The 16,604-nt window shown below is 52.5% G+C and overlaps 6 protein-coding genes across 6 annotated transcripts; 4 read left to right on the top strand and 2 right to left on the bottom strand.

Moving 5' to 3' along the window:
- Positions 1 to 81: 81 nt before the first annotated feature.
- On the top strand, positions 82 to 2,071 carry N7532_006069 (GMC family oxidoreductase; the record flags this gene model as incomplete). Its single annotated transcript, XM_056618563.1, has 3 exons — positions 82 to 336; positions 410 to 1,598; positions 1,647 to 2,071. The coding sequence occupies 3 exons, from the start codon at positions 82 to 84 to the stop codon at positions 2,069 to 2,071; spliced, it is 1,869 nt and encodes a 622-aa protein (XP_056474722.1).
- A 1,374-nt stretch (positions 2,072 to 3,445) lies between these two features.
- On the top strand, positions 3,446 to 3,899 carry N7532_006068 (putative vacuolar transporter chaperon Vtc1; the record flags this gene model as incomplete). The annotated part of the gene is made up of 2 exons (XM_056618562.1): positions 3,446 to 3,479; positions 3,553 to 3,899. The coding sequence occupies 2 exons, from the start codon at positions 3,446 to 3,448 to the stop codon at positions 3,897 to 3,899; spliced, it is 381 nt and encodes a 126-aa protein (XP_056474721.1).
- Positions 3,900 to 4,391: 492 nt separating this feature from the next.
- N7532_006067 (uncharacterized protein) lies at positions 4,392 to 5,585 on the bottom strand (the record flags this gene model as incomplete). Its single annotated transcript, XM_056618561.1, has 1 exon — positions 4,392 to 5,585. The coding sequence occupies one exon, from the start codon at positions 5,583 to 5,585 to the stop codon at positions 4,392 to 4,394; it is 1,194 nt and encodes a 397-aa protein (XP_056474720.1).
- Positions 5,586 to 8,747: 3,162 nt separating this feature from the next.
- N7532_006066 (uncharacterized protein) lies at positions 8,748 to 11,000 on the top strand (the record flags this gene model as incomplete). Its single annotated transcript, XM_056618560.1, has 1 exon — positions 8,748 to 11,000. The coding sequence occupies one exon, from the start codon at positions 8,748 to 8,750 to the stop codon at positions 10,998 to 11,000; it is 2,253 nt and encodes a 750-aa protein (XP_056474719.1).
- An 851-nt stretch (positions 11,001 to 11,851) lies between these two features.
- Positions 11,852 to 13,042, top strand: N7532_006065 (uncharacterized protein; the record flags this gene model as incomplete). Its single annotated transcript, XM_056618559.1, has 2 exons — positions 11,852 to 12,273; positions 12,337 to 13,042. 2 exons carry the CDS (start codon positions 11,852 to 11,854, stop codon positions 13,040 to 13,042), a joined length of 1,128 nt encoding a protein of 375 aa, XP_056474718.1.
- A 2,762-nt stretch (positions 13,043 to 15,804) lies between these two features.
- On the bottom strand, positions 15,805 to 16,503 carry N7532_006064 (GPI anchored serine-threonine rich protein; the record flags this gene model as incomplete). The annotated part of the gene is made up of 3 exons (XM_056618558.1): positions 15,805 to 16,147; positions 16,214 to 16,312; positions 16,391 to 16,503. 3 exons carry the CDS (start codon positions 16,501 to 16,503, stop codon positions 15,805 to 15,807), a joined length of 555 nt encoding a protein of 184 aa, XP_056474717.1.
- Between the last annotated feature and the right edge of the window lie 101 nt (positions 16,504 to 16,604).

The following is a 16,604-nucleotide window of genomic DNA, read 5'->3' as shown; positions in this document are numbered from 1 at the left end:
GGGAGATTGGCACTAAAGGTGATATTCTTTCCGACTTCACCCCAAATCGTCGGATCTATACATTGGATCACCTGGATCGTCATGGCTGACAACGCGGACGCACCCACCTGCTCGATTGACGAGTTCGTTAAGACGAAATTCGACTACATCGTTTGCGGGGGTGGCACTGCTGGTCTCGCCGTTGCGGCGCGATTGAGCGAGAATCCCGATGTGACTGTCGGCGTCGTGGAAGCAGGGGATTATCGCATTGGTGATGCGCTGGTTGACTGTCCTGCGGCATTCTTTAATATGTTTGAGAATCCGGACTACGATTGGTGTCTGTACTCGGAGCCGCAAGTGCGTATCCTATATCTCCACATGAATATCCACCATCCAAACAGCCAGCTGAGCAAGCTAACACTCAAATCAGGAAGTAGACGGCGGCAAACGCCATCACATCCCTCGAGGCAAACTCCTCGGCGGCTCCTCGGGAATCAACTACATGATGTACGTGCGCGGCTCGCGACAAGACTACAATGACTGGGCCGAGCTGGCCGAAGACGAAGGCTGGTCGGCCGACGTGATGCAGCACTACATGCGCAAGCATCAGACGCTGGAGCCAATCGACCCATCCATCAAAGACCGCACGACGATGCCCTTCGTCGGTGAGTTCCACGGTACCAGCGGGCCCGTCCGAACAAGCTTCAATGATACGATCCTCCCCATCGAAAACGACATCATCAAAGCCTGCGACGACGCCACGGGGATCAGCAAGAAGCCCACTGACCCGTGGAGCGGCGACCATATCGGTTTCTACAACACGCTTGGTTCCATCGTTCGCACCGGTCCGAATAAGGGTAAACGCAGCTATGCGGCTCGCGGATACTACGAGAATAACCGGGCTAGTCGGCCGAACCTGAAAGTTCTTTGCTCTGCGCTCGTCAACAAGGTCCTCCTGGACGGGAACAAGGCTGTCGGCGTCTCGATCAGCCACAAGGGACAGGAGTACGCGGTCACCAGCAAGCGCGAGGTCATCGTATCGGGAGGAACGTTGAAATCGCCGCAAATCCTCGAGCTGTCAGGTATAGGCGACCCGGCCGTCCTCGAGGCCGCGGGCGTAGAGTGCAAGGTCGTCAACCCCGCCGTCGGAAATAACCTCCAAGACCATTCGATCACACTGGCCGTATACGACTGCCAGCCCGGAACGCTTTCCCTCGACTCATTCCACCAGAACCCAGAGCTGATGGCCGCGGCCCAGAAGCAATATGTCGAGACAGGCGGCGGTCCACTGAGCTGCACCTCGACAATGCAGGGCTTCTTCCCGATCAAGAGGGTGATGTCGGAGGCAGAGATGGAAGAGGTCATCTCGAGTATCCGAGCAGTCAAGCCCACGAGCGCTTTCCACGAGAAACAGCTCGAACAGGTCATCGCGCATCTGCAGAGTGATATCTCGGCCAATATGCAGATGGTCCTTGTTCCCGCAACCGCAAACAGAGACGGAATCGAGCACCAGAAGAATATCTTCCCACCCGCTGACCCGACCAAGCCTGCCGGCGTGACCTTCGCCCTGTGTCTCCAGTACCCCGTTTCTCGAGGCTACGTGCACATCGCCACTGCCAGTACGTTTCCCCATTCCCTTTCATACGACATCCCACTAATGATAGCAGACCCAACCGACCCGCCCAAAATCCAACCCAACTACGGCATCCACGAAGCCGACATCGCCGTCCTGGCCGCCGCCTTCCGCTGGGTCGACCGCGTCAGCAAATCCTCGCATGTGTCGAACTCCCTCGGCGACCGAACCTACCCAGCCCCGGAAAAGGACCTGCAGGACCTGGAGGTGTGCAAGGAGAGTGTGCGCGAGACAATCGCGGGCGAGTACCATATCTGCGGGTCTGTGGCGATGGGAGATGCGCTGGACTCGCGGTTGCGGGTGAAGGGGGTTGAGGGGCTGCGCGTGGCGGATGCGTCTGTTTTCCCGAATAATGTTAGTGGGAATATTGTTAGCTCTGTTTATAGCGTTGGGGAGAAGTGTGCGGATTTGATTAAGGAGGATTGGGATTTTGCGCCATTGAAGGAGGCGATGGCTTGAGCCAGTACTGCTGATCGTGCCTGAGGTATACTTTGCAGTGCAGATGGCAGGGTTTGCATGTGCGACAGGGACCTTGCGTGTGTTTTTATCTTTCACTGGCAGGGTTGTTGTTCTCGAGTTAATTGGATCGAGAAGGATATGGGTCTGTCTACTGCAGTGCGTTAAGCGTTTATTTATGTACACACCAGTCTGTCACGAAAGCGTACGAATCCATGATACATTCTTTTGCCAAATTGGTTTTTTACTGACAATATTCCCTTGGTCATTGCCTACAGTAATTAAGTGGGTGAGCGGGTGGTGGGTTCTCGATAAGCAACTAAAGCCAGTGGGTGGGTTCTGGGGCTCTCCACCACGGTCGACACATGAAGCGACGCTCGGTTGTTTCAGCTGTGAGTCAAATGAGCCGAGCATGAGCAAAACCACACTCATTCAGTCCTCGATACTTTCTGCAGCACTTGCATTGGTACTTGGTATACCATTGACAAACTCGCTGGGCGAATCCCGCCACAACACTACTAAAAGCTAAAGCAGCATATCTGCAACATTCTACTCCCGCAAAAAGGTAAACGGATACGCTCCTGAGCCCACATAAATGGGGCCGACAAATTCCGCAGTAGGCGGGTCTTAGGTGGCCGATTCTAGCCAGCGGGGAAGAGTATGGCACAAGGACTGCCCTGCACTGAAGGATCAACATCCCAACATCACATTATGGGATGGCTGCGCTGATCGGCCAAGAATGTAGGGCAAGAACGCCACGAGCCTTAAATGCGATAAAGATGTTGTTGATCGATGTATTCGAGGTCCGACCACGAAAGCGAGAGTTGCTTGGGTCTCGAGGCGAGTCGAGGTCGAGGCAATTAAGCCGGAGTTTCTCCTATTGGCGAGCTAATTCGAGACTAATTGCTTGCCGATGGCCGAGGCGTTTTACTGGTGGCGCAGTCGAGTACCTACAGAGTAACTTTTTGCTATACCTGCGTGGTTGCTTTGGTGAGTTGTATGGTGTGAGTAGAAGGGCACAAATATTGTCAGTAGACTATAACTGGTCATTGCGATAAAGATAATAGATGAAAGAGCAGCTTTCTGAACTAAATGCATAATGAAAAAAATTTCCGGAAGCCACATGGGCCTAAACAACGTGCAAAGCTGAGGAGGTCTGCCAGCAAATGGCACACGCACGTGCAGCCGGGCAGCAGCAGAAGAGCTGTATCACGCTAGTCCCGATCGGGCTAACGTCCACTCCTTCGTCATCGGGCGGGGATAGCCAGAGCTGCTGCGACTCTCCTGCCTCATCGTGAAATTCTCTTCTCCTCGCCGTCGCCACACAATCTGATCCGAGAAAGAAATCGTCCCTTCGTCGGTTTCTGCCCTCCCGTCATGTCCAGCCAGCCCCTTCTCCAGACTGCCCCGGGTGAGTCCAGCTGCAATCGGACGAGACCAGCCTCCACGAAAGATGAAAGCTCTCTAACATCTCTCGGATACAGGCAAGCGGATCGCCCTCCCAACCCGTGTCGAGCCCAAGGTCTTCTTCGCCAACGAGCGAACCTTCCTCTCCTGGCTGAACTTCACCGTCATCCTGGGCGGTCTCGCCGTCGGCCTGCTCAACTTTGGCGATCGCATCGGTCGCATCTCCGCCGCTCTCTTCACTGTCATTGCGATGGCGGCCATGGTATACGCCGTCGTCACGTTCCACTGGCGCGCGCAGAGTATTCGGAAACGAGGCCAGAGTGGCTTTGACGACCGTTTTGGTCCGACTATCCTCGCAATTGCGCTGTTGGCGGCTGTCATCGTCAACTTTATCCTTCGTATCCAGGACAGTGAATCGAACTGATCTTGCGTCGGCTGCAGCTCATTCCGCTCTGTTCGGCTCCGCCCGTTTTCGGCTATTCTTTAATTACAGCCCGCTCCTTCGAGCTAGCTAGCTTGGGAACGAGCGAGGCAGCCTACCCTCGATTCTTCTCGGTTACTACAACACCATCGCACCAACATCGGTGTCCATCTGTCCAGCATTTCAGATTCACTTGCAGCTTGTTTTTGTCCATATAATCACGGTTTCGGCGCTCGGTGCGGAAGGTCTCATGTCACATTATTCGGTCACTGGTCTATATCAATGAAGCGGCTTCCACTTCCTGTGTTACCATCCTATTACTTCGGGTTCTGGCGTCTCTATCATCTCATGATCTCTCTCCTTTCTGGAGAGCAGACGATTGCATTGTAAGATCAGTCCATTGGTCGGGGTATATAAAATCAAAAGTCATGTCTCACATTACCACTGGCAGTTCTGCAAACGATGAGACGACTTTGGGGTCAAGTCTCACCGAGACTAGATTAGGGAACGGTAATCCCTGATCTCCCCCTCAAGCAGTCCCTGCCTAATAAACTCCTCATAAGACCAATAATCCTCCTTAACACCCTCCCCTGGAGTCACCTCCTCACTCTGAAACTTAACATTCCAAAACGAACTCCCCCTCGTAAATCGTCCAAAAGCCGCAATGCCTGCCCTCAAATTCCGTCCTCTCAGCGCCAATTCATTCGCACCCCCAGCCTCAATCGACCACTCCCCGACAAAAGTCGGAAACGTCCCATCGCCAGCACTGCTCTTCGCATCCTCGCAAATAAATCGTGGCAAATTCGCCGCCGTCGCATTGGCCAGCGGATAATAATAATGATGCAAATCCAGCACTATATTTTCATCACCCGTAAAAAACTTCGTCCAGTACTCCGGCTCCTTAAAGCTGCCTTGAAACATGACCGGAATCCGGCCATCAACACCCTGCACGCGTCGCAGGACAGCTTTGATATACTTCACAAGCCACCTGGCGCCAGCCTCAGAAAGTGCAGCGGGCGATCCGAAGGTCGAGAAATCACGATTATCCACCGGCTCGTTGATTGGTGATAGAGTATAGCTGCCAGGCAAACTGGCCTGGTCAATAAATTCCAAGACTGCATCTACAGCTCGCAAACTCCACTCCATCGCCGTGGAATTATGCCACCAACCCCAATGACCAACCGCCTCCCCGATATCGAGTCCATTCGTGCCGCCGGGTAGTGAGTGCAGGTCCAGAATAACATGCATCCCGTGCGTGGTGGTTGCATACTCAGCAATGTGTCTGAGGTACGTCTTCTGGTTGCCGGAGTACAGTTTCGAGCCCGGGAGGGAAATCCACATTGCGTAGGAGGTCGGGATACGCAGGATGGAGACATTGTGAGAGGCGAGGAGATCGATAGTGTCGGTTTTGATGTATGTTTTGAACCGAGGTTCGAGGATGGCGCCGCATTGAGCACTCCCGATTTGGGAGCAGAGGCTCCATTCATCTGTTGCGTTTTGGAAGGTTGTTGTCCACCATTGCCGGGAGATGGTTGACTCTTGCTCGAGCCAGCCACCGAGGTTTACGCCGTGGCCGGTGAATGTACGCCAGTTAACGAAGGAGTCTTTTGTGGTGCTGGTGTTTCCTATGTAGGCAGTGGCTGTCGGTAGCCTGAGCACACCGAATAACGCGAGAATCAGTAGATGCATCTCGTAACCCACAGAAAGCCTAGGGTAATTCAATCTGACTCCTCTCAACTCGGATGCATCCTACTTATAAATCCCCAAATCAATCGGTTCAAACACATCCGAGTGCTCTCTTCAGGACCCCACAATCTACCCGGGAGTGGAGGCGCGGAGAAATGCAGGACACATCGTGCCTGAAAAGGGAAGGGACTCCGGGTTTTTTTTTCCTGCCGAAGTGGTTCCCCGGAGATTCAGATGGATGGATCATCGGGTGCTGGGCGGGTGATTCGCTCGGGTCTTCCAGATCGTCAAGGTCGGGAATGGGGCGTGGAGTGCCGAGTCGGGATGTCCGAGTTGCTCACCCAGAATAACGGGTGACATTGGTAGGTGCGGTTTTCTCTGTGCTGGGGAATCAGTGGGTACTCCATAGTGAGTGACATTCATATGGGAGGGTCTTGGTTGTCTTGTGCTGTGATGTGAATGTTGGTGTGGTTGCGATTGGGTTGGTGGTGTCTAGATGCGGTGGGCGGCCGGGTTTACCCCGGGCGGAATGTTATGGCGGCGGCCGTGATGTCAAATAGCGGTGGAGTTGATCAATGCGAGTTCCTCTTTTTGTTTTTCATTTATTTTGATGACCTTTGTGGAGTGCCCAGGTTCGCGTGGGTGTCATCATCACTCCCAGTTACTCCAAGGACCATAGTGTAAAGCCATCGGGATACCAATCGAGCCAACACAACTCAATTCAGTCCGGCATTTCCAAGGTTGTTTAATCGCTGCAATAGAACGTTGAGACGAATCGAGCCCTTAATATTTTCGGACATGACTACACTGTATCGCTCTCACAACCATGCATTCCAGAATTCCAGACAATGAAGAAGACGGGTATGGGACCTTTTCCCGTCCTTTGATTCATTGGTGTAATGCTGTTGGAATGTTCTCCTTCCTATTTAATTGGTACCATTCCTCTTATACTATGGGTATATGAGTGTAGCAATCAGGATATGTATGGTCGAGATTTGGATGGGAGTGTAGCCGGGTGTACTCATAATATATTGTTGGCGGAGTGCACAATATCACAGCACGTGACAGTGTTAGGTGAATGTCTTCCATTGCTGGCGAACTTCGGTATAGATATCATGTGATCTAAAAAAGAGGTAAGAATGTCTCTTCTTGGCGATTAGGTACTATACCAATGTCTATATATATCATAAGCCAGGGATGGAGCCTGTTGGTATATGGTACATGATTTGATCATTACACTTTACGCAATCTGCTGGCAAACATCAGATCGGAACATTTAGATTCATCGGCCAACACAAAAGAATCTGTTGAACCTCTTTTGGGATAATCTGACTCTAATATACTAGTATATACACTATTGTAGTGAATGACCAGATAAGCATTAGACTTGTGATTGAGGAACGCTGCGGTCGGCTGTTGAACAATTACCTCAAACAGGCAGTAAGGCTGCTTCGTAATGTACTTGTTGGATATATACTGTATCTATAAAGGTCCAATTGTGATTAAGCACGGTTCCACAAAGAGCAAAATGAATCGACTGCTCTCGTGACTAGAGAGAATTAGGGCACTCCTCGACAAACAAGCTCAGATCAAGCTCGGCGACGATTGGAGGAAGTGCCTGGGCCGTTCAGCGCCCCCGCTCTGGTGCGTGTTGGTGGGGGGGGGGGGGGGTGCACAGGAGTATACAGCTACCGTTGGCTTTTCCTTGACTAAATTGCCACAGCGGCCAATCCGTGTGGATGCGAAAGAAATTTACATAATCGGATGTTTGGATTCTATGAGCTGAGATGTATTCATTGTTCTCATCGAGGAGTACAAGATTGGGCCGATAAACAAGGAACCTTATCAGGAATATTTAGTTGCGATCAAACTTCCACAACTGTACTTACTGCTACGATAGGGAATCCTGAACTAGGGTACGATGGCGGGGTATTGAAACACTAACTGCAACAGTCCCTGGGCAGTCTCGAGTGTTTGACCCCTGTACACGTACTCGGGTGGCGATGCGGGCGGCCGCACAGTGGAGCGCATCGCGATGGACCAAACAGACCCTTCCCCGGCAGTCTTGGCACGGGCCTGTGCATCTCTGCCTGAACACCAAGGCAGCCGGTTCGACCTGCTTCGGCGAGCTTCGCAGCTCCCTCTCTCCACCAAGTCCCCTGGTTCAGCAGCAGCCTCGCTCCATCGTCCCATCCACTAGCGAAGTGAGCACTAGGCCAGGGTCCCTGCACCCGGGCGTCAGGCGTGGTCCCCCGATGCCCTCGGCTGCCGCAGATTTGCTGCGATTAGGCACTGTTGGGCGAGGTGCTTTGTTTCCGCAGGAGATAGCCGGCACGAGCCAATGTTTGCTGGTGCTGGAGAGTGCTAGAACGATCGTGAGGCCCAGACCACACCTTATCCCTTGGCGGGTGTGGGAGACGGAGCCGCACGCATCCGGTAGAGATAGCCCTGAATGGGATTTGTCGGAGGGGGTATACTGTAGTTGTAGGATTAGAATATCAGTATCCTAGCAGGGACGATAGACTCTGTTTATACATTATTGATACAGTATATTGGATCTGCTTGGACATAAATCGATAGATCGAGTACATGACGTGTCGGCTCTCCACGTCAGAAAAGGCCGAATCATCACATCATCTGGCTCCACCCCTTTGTTCCACTCCCTGCTTGCTGCTGCCTCGCGCTCTGCTGCGCTCGCTGCTCTGCTCTCTCGCTCCTGGATTCTGGCTCCCTCTCCCTCCCCCCGTCCCTATTCTTACCCTACCCTATCCTACCTCCTGTATTCTCTCTACCGCCCGATCTCGCGCTTTCTTGTTTTTGATTTTTTCGCTCCCCTTTCTGTCCCTCCCCTATTATTCTCCCCCTTATTAATAGATTTGCCACGGGCTCCGCTCTCTCCATCTTGACACGGTCGCGCGACAGTCGTCCATTCCTTGCCTCCTTTCAGTGTCTCTCCACCTCCACCGCCATCTCCAAACAACCTCACCACATCACAACACTCTTGTGTCAACACCATTCACCTCCCGCCATTCACCTCCGCATTCACACCAACACCCGCAAATCTCTCCTCCCTCGCCAGCGCTTGGTCCCGGCCATTCACTTTAGTACCTAATTCCACTCCATCTCTGCCCGACCTGTCCCCGTTCTCGCATTCACTCGCATGGCATGTTTCGTTTGCTTCACTGGCCCTCTGCGATCGGAGGGGATAAATTCCTCGCAGAGGATGTCAAGACGATCCCCTCTTGCGCTCCCGCAGTCCACATGAACGGTATCTCGCTGCCCCCAATGCTCAAGCGCAAGCGTTCCAACTCGTCCGCGACCGACGCGCCCGCTCCCACCAAGGCGCGCCTTGACGAGGCTGCGCGACCGGCGCAAACGCAGCAGATCCCACAGACGCAGCAGATCCAAGGCGCTATTTCCGCTCCGTCGGTCGCTCCCTCCGCTGCCTCCGCTGAGATCGCTGCCGCCCCGACGCCGGTCGTCCCTGCGCAATCTCCCGCGGTCGCGATCCCGACTACCAACTCGACCGACTCCGAGTCCCTCCCCCAGTCCCAGTCTGAGACCAAGCCTGCGCCGGCGCAGGCCGTCCGCGCAAAGCCCGACCGCAACACCATCCGGGACACCATTACGTCGCAGATCAGCCTTGAGATTCTGCTGAAGCACAACGAGCTGCGCCTGATCGACCAGGAAATTGCCAAGTGCCAGATCGCACTCGAACAGCTGCGTCGCTGCGCTGAGATCCCCTACCCGGGCTCGTCGGTCACCGGTCCTTCGCTCGATGTCAGCTCCGGCGTGGGCGCAGCCGTGCTACAGCCTGGAAATGGCGTGCCACCGCTGTCGCCTGCGCCGTGGGGAGTGACAGAGGGTCCGTACTCGCGTCACTATAAGCAGTGGCTGCTGCCGGATCCTCGCTTCGACGGTGGCGAGGCGGTTGTTGATCGTCCGCAGGGACGTGGTCGGTCCACGCGCGCTCACCCTGGGGAATACGCCGACTCTCAGCTGGCAGGTACCTTCCGGCCGTCGCGGAGCACGACTGGAGGCAAGATGCTGGGTGCGAACCAACCTCCTAAGGACAAGGCCGGCTCCATCCTCATCCGCCGCAAGTCCGATGGTCAGATGGTCAAGCTGGTCTGCATGGATTGCCAGCGCGAGAACTTCTCCAGTCCGCAGGGGTTCATCAACCACTGTCGCATTGCGCATCGCCGCAGCTTCGATAGCCACCAGGATGCCGCCATCGCCTGCGGTATTGTCGTGGATGTCGACGAGGCTGGTGGTGTGGTTGCTGAGCGCAGTGAGCCACCCAGTGCCTCCATGACCCCGGGAACCGTTCACCCGTTCATTCGATCTGCGCAACTTCCTCCTCCGCCTCCTCCCCCCGCCAAATCTCACAAGAAAAAGGCTGCCCCGGGCAAGTCTGTTCAATTCAACTCCGATGTCGTCCAGTCTCCCCCTGCCGCCATCAAGACCGAGGCCAACCCGCAGCCTCGCCGTCCATCGGAGTCGGTGAAGGCCACCCCGAATCCTGCGTTCCAGGCCTCGCCTCTGGCGCCTCACCTGTCCGCTCTGATGCGCGATCGCGGCTCTGGCTTGAACCTCAATCAGATGGTGGGAGAAGCAAAGGAGAAGGTTGATCTCACTGGCCTGACACCCAGTGAGTCTTCGGACTCTGAAGACTCGACGGAAGCCAAAGAGGAGAACAACGAGAGCGAGGATGACAAGGGAGCCGCCGGCCTGCCCACGCGCATGCCGACCAGCCAGACTGCTTCCGAGCGCACCGAAAGCCGCAAGGGTCTTGCCCGCGCCTCTCCCAAGTCGCCCTCCCTGCACACCATCAAGACCGAGACCACTACTTCCGCCCGTGCGCAATCGCCACAGCCTACCTCTCACTCCACTCTTATCCCCTTTCCCGCCGACAGTTCTCGCGATGGGGAGCCGCTCGACCACGCGGCTCAGTTCAGCCCTCAAACCGTCCATTCGAACCAAGCCCCCAGCCTGGTGAGTGACGACGAAGACGACTACGACGAGGCAGCCTACGATTCCGACGGCCCGAGTTCCTCTGAATCCGGCGACCAAGACCAAGACCGCCACATCGAGGTCGCCGACGACGAGCGCAACACAACCCAGTCCACTGCTCCTGCCGACCCCAAGGCCCGCAAGGGTCTCAAGAACCCTGCCCCGCAAGCCCCCATCTCGAAGCCATTGAAGCGCAGCCACTCGAAGATGTCGATGATGGGCATGGACTCCGACGAGGGCGAGAACCCTCTCAAGCGGAGCCGGACCGGCACCCCGATGCTGCCGCTTGATTTCGAGGAGGATGAGCCTCGTCGCAGCCGTCACGGCAGTGACGAGGGTGAGAAGCGTACTCCGCCCGTCCAAGACGCCGCCATGAAGCCAACACAGCAGGAACCCTCGCCCTAAATCTTCTTTTCAACCACTCCTCTCTTCTCCGACCTCCCCGTGAAAAGTTCCAAAAGTTCAAAAAAAAGGGGAGATCGTCACATTCACCTGCCCTGCTGCGGCGTTCTAGTTCTGTTTTAATTTTATTTTATCTTTTTTGCGCTCCATAAGTCCTCTTTACAGGCGGAGTGGCGTCGTCGTGGCTGTCTGCGATGGTCAAGCGATGCAATGAAATGTTTGATGACTCTTCTGATGATGCTTGTATTTGATATTTTCTATTTTTTTTATTTTTATTTTTCTTGAAAGATTTAATGAGCTACGGCCGGACTGTACATAGGTTTATCATTATCGAAGACTGAACCCGAATATGACTGGCTAGCATAGACTTTTCTTTCCTAAAGTAGATTCGTTCACTTGTAGTCCATGCCGAGCTGAGTTAAATCTGCTGCATATCAAGTATGTCATGACTGGCAAGCGTGTATACGGTACCTTGGTGATTGAGGCTGAGGAAGTATGATTCAAATCTGACGAGATTGGCTTTGGAGCTTGGGTAGATAGAATGCCGATAGAGACACGTAAATAGTAGACAGGCTGGATCTGGGGTGCAGTTGTCGTAATTTCCGTAATATGTTACCGTAATATTGACCATACTGCTTTAATATATTAAGGAAATTACGCAGAACTACACATCACTATCGATAAGCCGCATTGCGGGTGTTTTGACCTTCCCCAGATAACAAACACCCAGCTCCGAATTGCACTTACTCCTCCAGACACCGTATTCACCCCCAATCAACAGCATCGACAGACCATCAGCAACCCACATAACCACCGAATAAGAGAAAAATCGGACACTCCCGACTTTCAACATCATGGCACCCAAGGGGGCATCCAAGCACGCTCCCGCCAAAACCAACCCACCACCCAACACCACAGCCAAAGACTCAGACTCCCCTCCAACATGCGAGTCCTTCAGCCCAGCCAAAATGAGTCTTGACACCTACAAAAGACTCCTGTCCTGCTACCCCACTACAGTCAAAACAGTCCAACGCCTCTCAGCCCTCCGCGATCTCCAACCGGAAAAGGTAGTCAAAGACAAGCCGTCGCCACTAAAGAAGACCTTCTTCAGTGCCGAAGAAGAAGATCAAGTTCGCGAGAAGGTGAATGCGTTCCTTGAGCTTGATGAATGGCGGTATGAGGAGTTTCCTCAAACAATCGCGTCGCGCAAACAGGAATCTTCGACAGATCTCCATCTTACGAAGGAGGAGGTTTTGAAAGTCGTTGAGTGGAAGCTGTATGTATCTCCCCAAACCCTCACCCCCAACGTGTAACTCTGCAAAGATTAACTCTAAGATAGCAAGCACGGCGTAAACCGCCCCTGGCTCCTAGGCCAAGTCCGCAACAAAAATACATCCCAAGCAATCGAAAAAACCACAAAGGAAGCTCTCGCCGCCCTCCCAACAGATCCCACCGCAGAAAAGGAAAATTTACTCCCAATCGAAAGCCTGGGAATCCTAAACGACCTCCACGCCATCGGGCCCGCAACATCCTCACTTCTCCTGTCACTCGCGACGAAATCCTCCCCGCCGCCTTTGCAGGTACCCTTCTTCTCGGATCCGCTTTTTGCATGGCTTGTTGGGAATGATTTTCCTGAGACGTATGCGAGTGCGGTTACGGCTGGGAATGTTGTTTCGGGGTGGACGGCGGGACGGCGAGCTGCTGAGTGCGTGGACTCCCCGCAGAAAGGTCCTACTACTGGCAGTAATCAGGGGATATTCACCCTCGGCCCATCGAAAGAGGTAAAATGCCGCTACACAACGAAAGAGTACGTATCACTCTGGCGTGAAGCGACTTCATTCCGGGACCGATTGAGTGCTGAAGGGGGTGAGATTACCATGACGGATTTGGAGAAGGTCGGATATGTGTTGGCCAATATCGCTGTTTCGGGGTTTTATGAGGGGTTTGATGCGTGGGGGATATTGGAGATGAGTGATAAGCAGCGTGCGGTTGCGCTGGGGAGGATTGTGGGGGGGTCTAGTGGAGGATGGATTGCTGGTGGATGAGGACGTTAGTGGGGTTGGGGAGGTGGGGGATTTTCTAGTGGAAAGGTATGGGGAGAGGTTTACTAGGAGTCGGAAGAGGGGAGTTGAGGGGGTGAACGAGGGTAAGGGTGAAGATAAGGTGGACGGGAGGGGGAAGAGAGTTAAGACTGAGGAGTAGGGGAGGTTGAGGATGGGGTTTTCTGGGATGGCCGACGAGTTTTATTTTGTATACCAATCTACGATCTCTTGTCCTCTTCCTCTTCAGTGATAACCACTGGCAGTACCACTGTGGTAAGATTAGGGTACTAGTAATGTGTTGCACCTGTAGTCCAACTATCATGGCTGGACATCATGGTTCTACATAGTAACATCCAGCCAATCAGAACCACTCACCCCAGCCCAGCCCAGAGACCGAGTTTCATTTTGCTGGTTTCGGGACGGAAAAGAGGTGCTCTTTATAAATAATAGCGATGAGAGCTGAGCCAGGATTTTTCGTTCTTGTGAAAATCCTCTCGTTGCTGCCGAGTCGCCCGTGTGGTGGCGCAGTGGTTTCATGAGGCGCAGCGGGTGATCACTGTAACATTATGTGGAGATCCGGGTCGATGCCCGAAGTTGATACTTGCTAGTATTTTGACTTCATAGTTTTCTTGGTGGCTTTCTCGATATTATGAGGTGAGCCATACTGCTGTTGGATCCGTAGGATTCGACGGTACCGCGGCCGGATATTTGGATTTTAGAAAATACACTAAGAGACGAAAGCAAAATGTACTTGGTCGTGTTCAACATCAAGAGGTAGTAGGTGGGTGTAGGAAAGCCAGAGGTGTATAATATTTAGCCATAACATCGCAATCACTCGAAATAAAAATACTGGACACAACAACTAACAAGATCGATGCTAGATATAGACCAATGAGAAGAAGTCACACCAATTAACCCCAGTAATCAAGTTCGAAACTTGCTAGGACTTTGCTCTATTTTTAAACGACTGAGCCGTATTCTAGCCTACTTGAGAGTAGTTTCCACTTGGTTCCTCCAATGAGCTCTGCAAGTATATCGGAAGAGGCTAAGAAAACGGAGTATGTACCAACCACAGCCGAAGAACCCAGAGCTATTATCCATACCACGCAGCCAATCAAAACAAGGGATAGCAAACCACCCCCAGAATGAAGTTTGAGAATATCGAAGGCAGCGAGTCGCCGAGCCGTTATTCTCAGCCTCGAACTCCACTTTCACCCGAGTGAATACGTTGTGCTGATGCCATTCCCTTGGCGAGTGACTCTAGCCAATCGTAGATGAGTCCAATCGTAGATGAGTACCTTCGCCCACCTCAGATATCAAGTTCGGTTCCGTCGAGCACCGGGTGAAGTCCTATTACCGCCGAGCCGTGATATTCGTTCAGCCCCAAACTCCACTTTCACGCAGAAGAATGTGAGTCGTGCTGACCTTTACTTTTCCTCCTCCTTGAGTGTGGTGATCCAGCTGTAGATGAGTATTCCAGTCCAGCTCAGTGATCAAGTTTCAATCGATCTTGGTTTCTGTGATCCAATACTACTTCTGAGCTGTGATTTCATATAGCTCAGCCTCAGACTCCACTTTTAGCGGTGTGAGTTCCAGAAATAGTGCTGACACTTGGTTTACTTTTCCCCCTTGGCGAGTAGTTTTAGCCAATCGTAGACAAGTCTTCTAGCCCAGATCAATCATCAAATTTCAAATCGTCAAAGAACCAAGCCTCGAGAAAAATGCTGAGCCATGATCTTCACTCAGCTCAGTCTCACAACTCCATATTGACCTAGACACATGCAGACCAGTGCTGATACTTATCTATTGTTTTTGACATTCATTTACTGTTTTCCGTGCAAAAGAGCCAATCGCAGACAAATTCACTAACTCAGCTCAATTAATCGGTTTCAACTTTTTCAAAAACCTTATCACCTGGGTCCTGCTGCAAAGCCGTGATTTTCATGCAGCTCAGCCTCAAACTCCATTCTAAGCGATGTAAATACGGAGGTGCTGACATTTATGTACCTTCTCTTGGCGAGCGGAGGGACCAATCATAGGCATGTCTCCTAGTCCAGCTCAATTATCAAGTTTCAAAATGCCAAAGAGTTCAGCCCTTCATCTGCATACAGCTGAGCCATGATCTGCACTCATTTCAGCATCACACTTCCACCTCTGGATCAATGCCAGCATTGCTGACGTTATTTTCACCGTGAAAAAGAGCCAATCACTGATGTGCTTTACTGCTGAGCCATGATGTCATTCACTCAGCCCCCAAAACCCTTCCAAGTTGGTGACTTGAGTAGTGCTGACACTACCTCCTTGAGCAGCGACCAATCACAGCTAATCCCTCCATCCCAGCCCAACTCTCAAGTTTCATAGAAAAATGAGCCTCATCATCGCTTAGGACGTCTAAGCCGTAACTCGTATCCACCTACACATCCTTGCGAGAATCTTGGCGAACACCTCGATACGGAGTAGTGCTGACCACCGTAGAAGGAAGTTTTGACCAGTCCACCAATCACGACCACCACCTCCGACTCACGTCGATAATCAGGTTTCAAAATGAATGTGTTTCTCACTACTGTGGCGACTGAGCCGTAGTTTCTCAGCCTTATGAGAGACAGATGAGATGAACGGAGTATCGGATATTAGTGTAGAAGCGCACAATAGAGGACGCTCACAACACCAATAGTATTCCTAGATAAATGATGCTATTAATCAGAGTACATTAAAAAGATACTAGTACTTCATACCCACCCCACGACTTAAAAATTTAAGTACTATCAAATCAAAAAGCCCACAACAATCCCCAAAACCCCCACCCACCCCGGACCAACCCTCACCCCACGCGAAGTCCTAGAATCCTCCGAGTCATTATTCGCCTCAAGCCCACTAAGAGACTGCGTCGGCCGACCCTGCACAATACCCTCATTATGCCCATCTACCTCATCCTCGTCCTTAGAAGAGGTAGCCGTGGGCTCCACAGAGGACGAAGTACTACTAATAGTAGTCGTCGACGAAGGCACAGAAGTCGCACTCCCATACACGCGCGCATTCTCGCAGTTCTGCGCGCGGACTTGTTGGGCGCTGGCGCGGTTGGGGTGGTCGGGGCAGTTATTGTAGCAGCTACGCATTGTATTAGCCCGCTTTGCTTTGCAGATGAACGGTGAATTCTGGTGGGGGTGTACGTACTCGACGACATTCTTGCTACCGGCGCATAAACAGTCCCAGTCTGCTGGCGCGCAGCTTTCGAGGGTGAAGTTTTCTGTTAAGATGCATTGGTTGACGACACTTGAACAGATGTTGGAGTTAGTGGGGCCTTTTTATTTGGTGTAATTGATTTCGCTGTGTCAGTTAAGTAAGACATACTCCTGCGCGGCGCATTTCGATGTTGCGCTTGTTGTGCCTCCTGTTGTGGTGGTGTCTTGTGCTGATATGATGATTGAGGAGGTGAGGAGGAGGAATGTTGTAAGGGGGTGCATTTTGTGTGTTGATGGTAAAATACCCAATGAATTGAGTTTAGTTCAGGAAGGTGATTGGGTGACCCCAAAATCAAGAAAATCAGATCGAACGAGCAAGATGT

This window comes from Penicillium argentinense (genome assembly GCF_028826775.1).
Source record: "Penicillium argentinense strain IBT 30761 chromosome Unknown utg000005l_segment0_segment0, whole genome shotgun sequence".
In the NCBI taxonomy this organism is placed as follows: domain Eukaryota; kingdom Fungi; phylum Ascomycota; class Eurotiomycetes; order Eurotiales; family Aspergillaceae; genus Penicillium; species Penicillium argentinense.
Note: the sequence above shows the minus strand (reverse complement) of the source record. Positions and strands in the feature narration are given on the sequence as shown.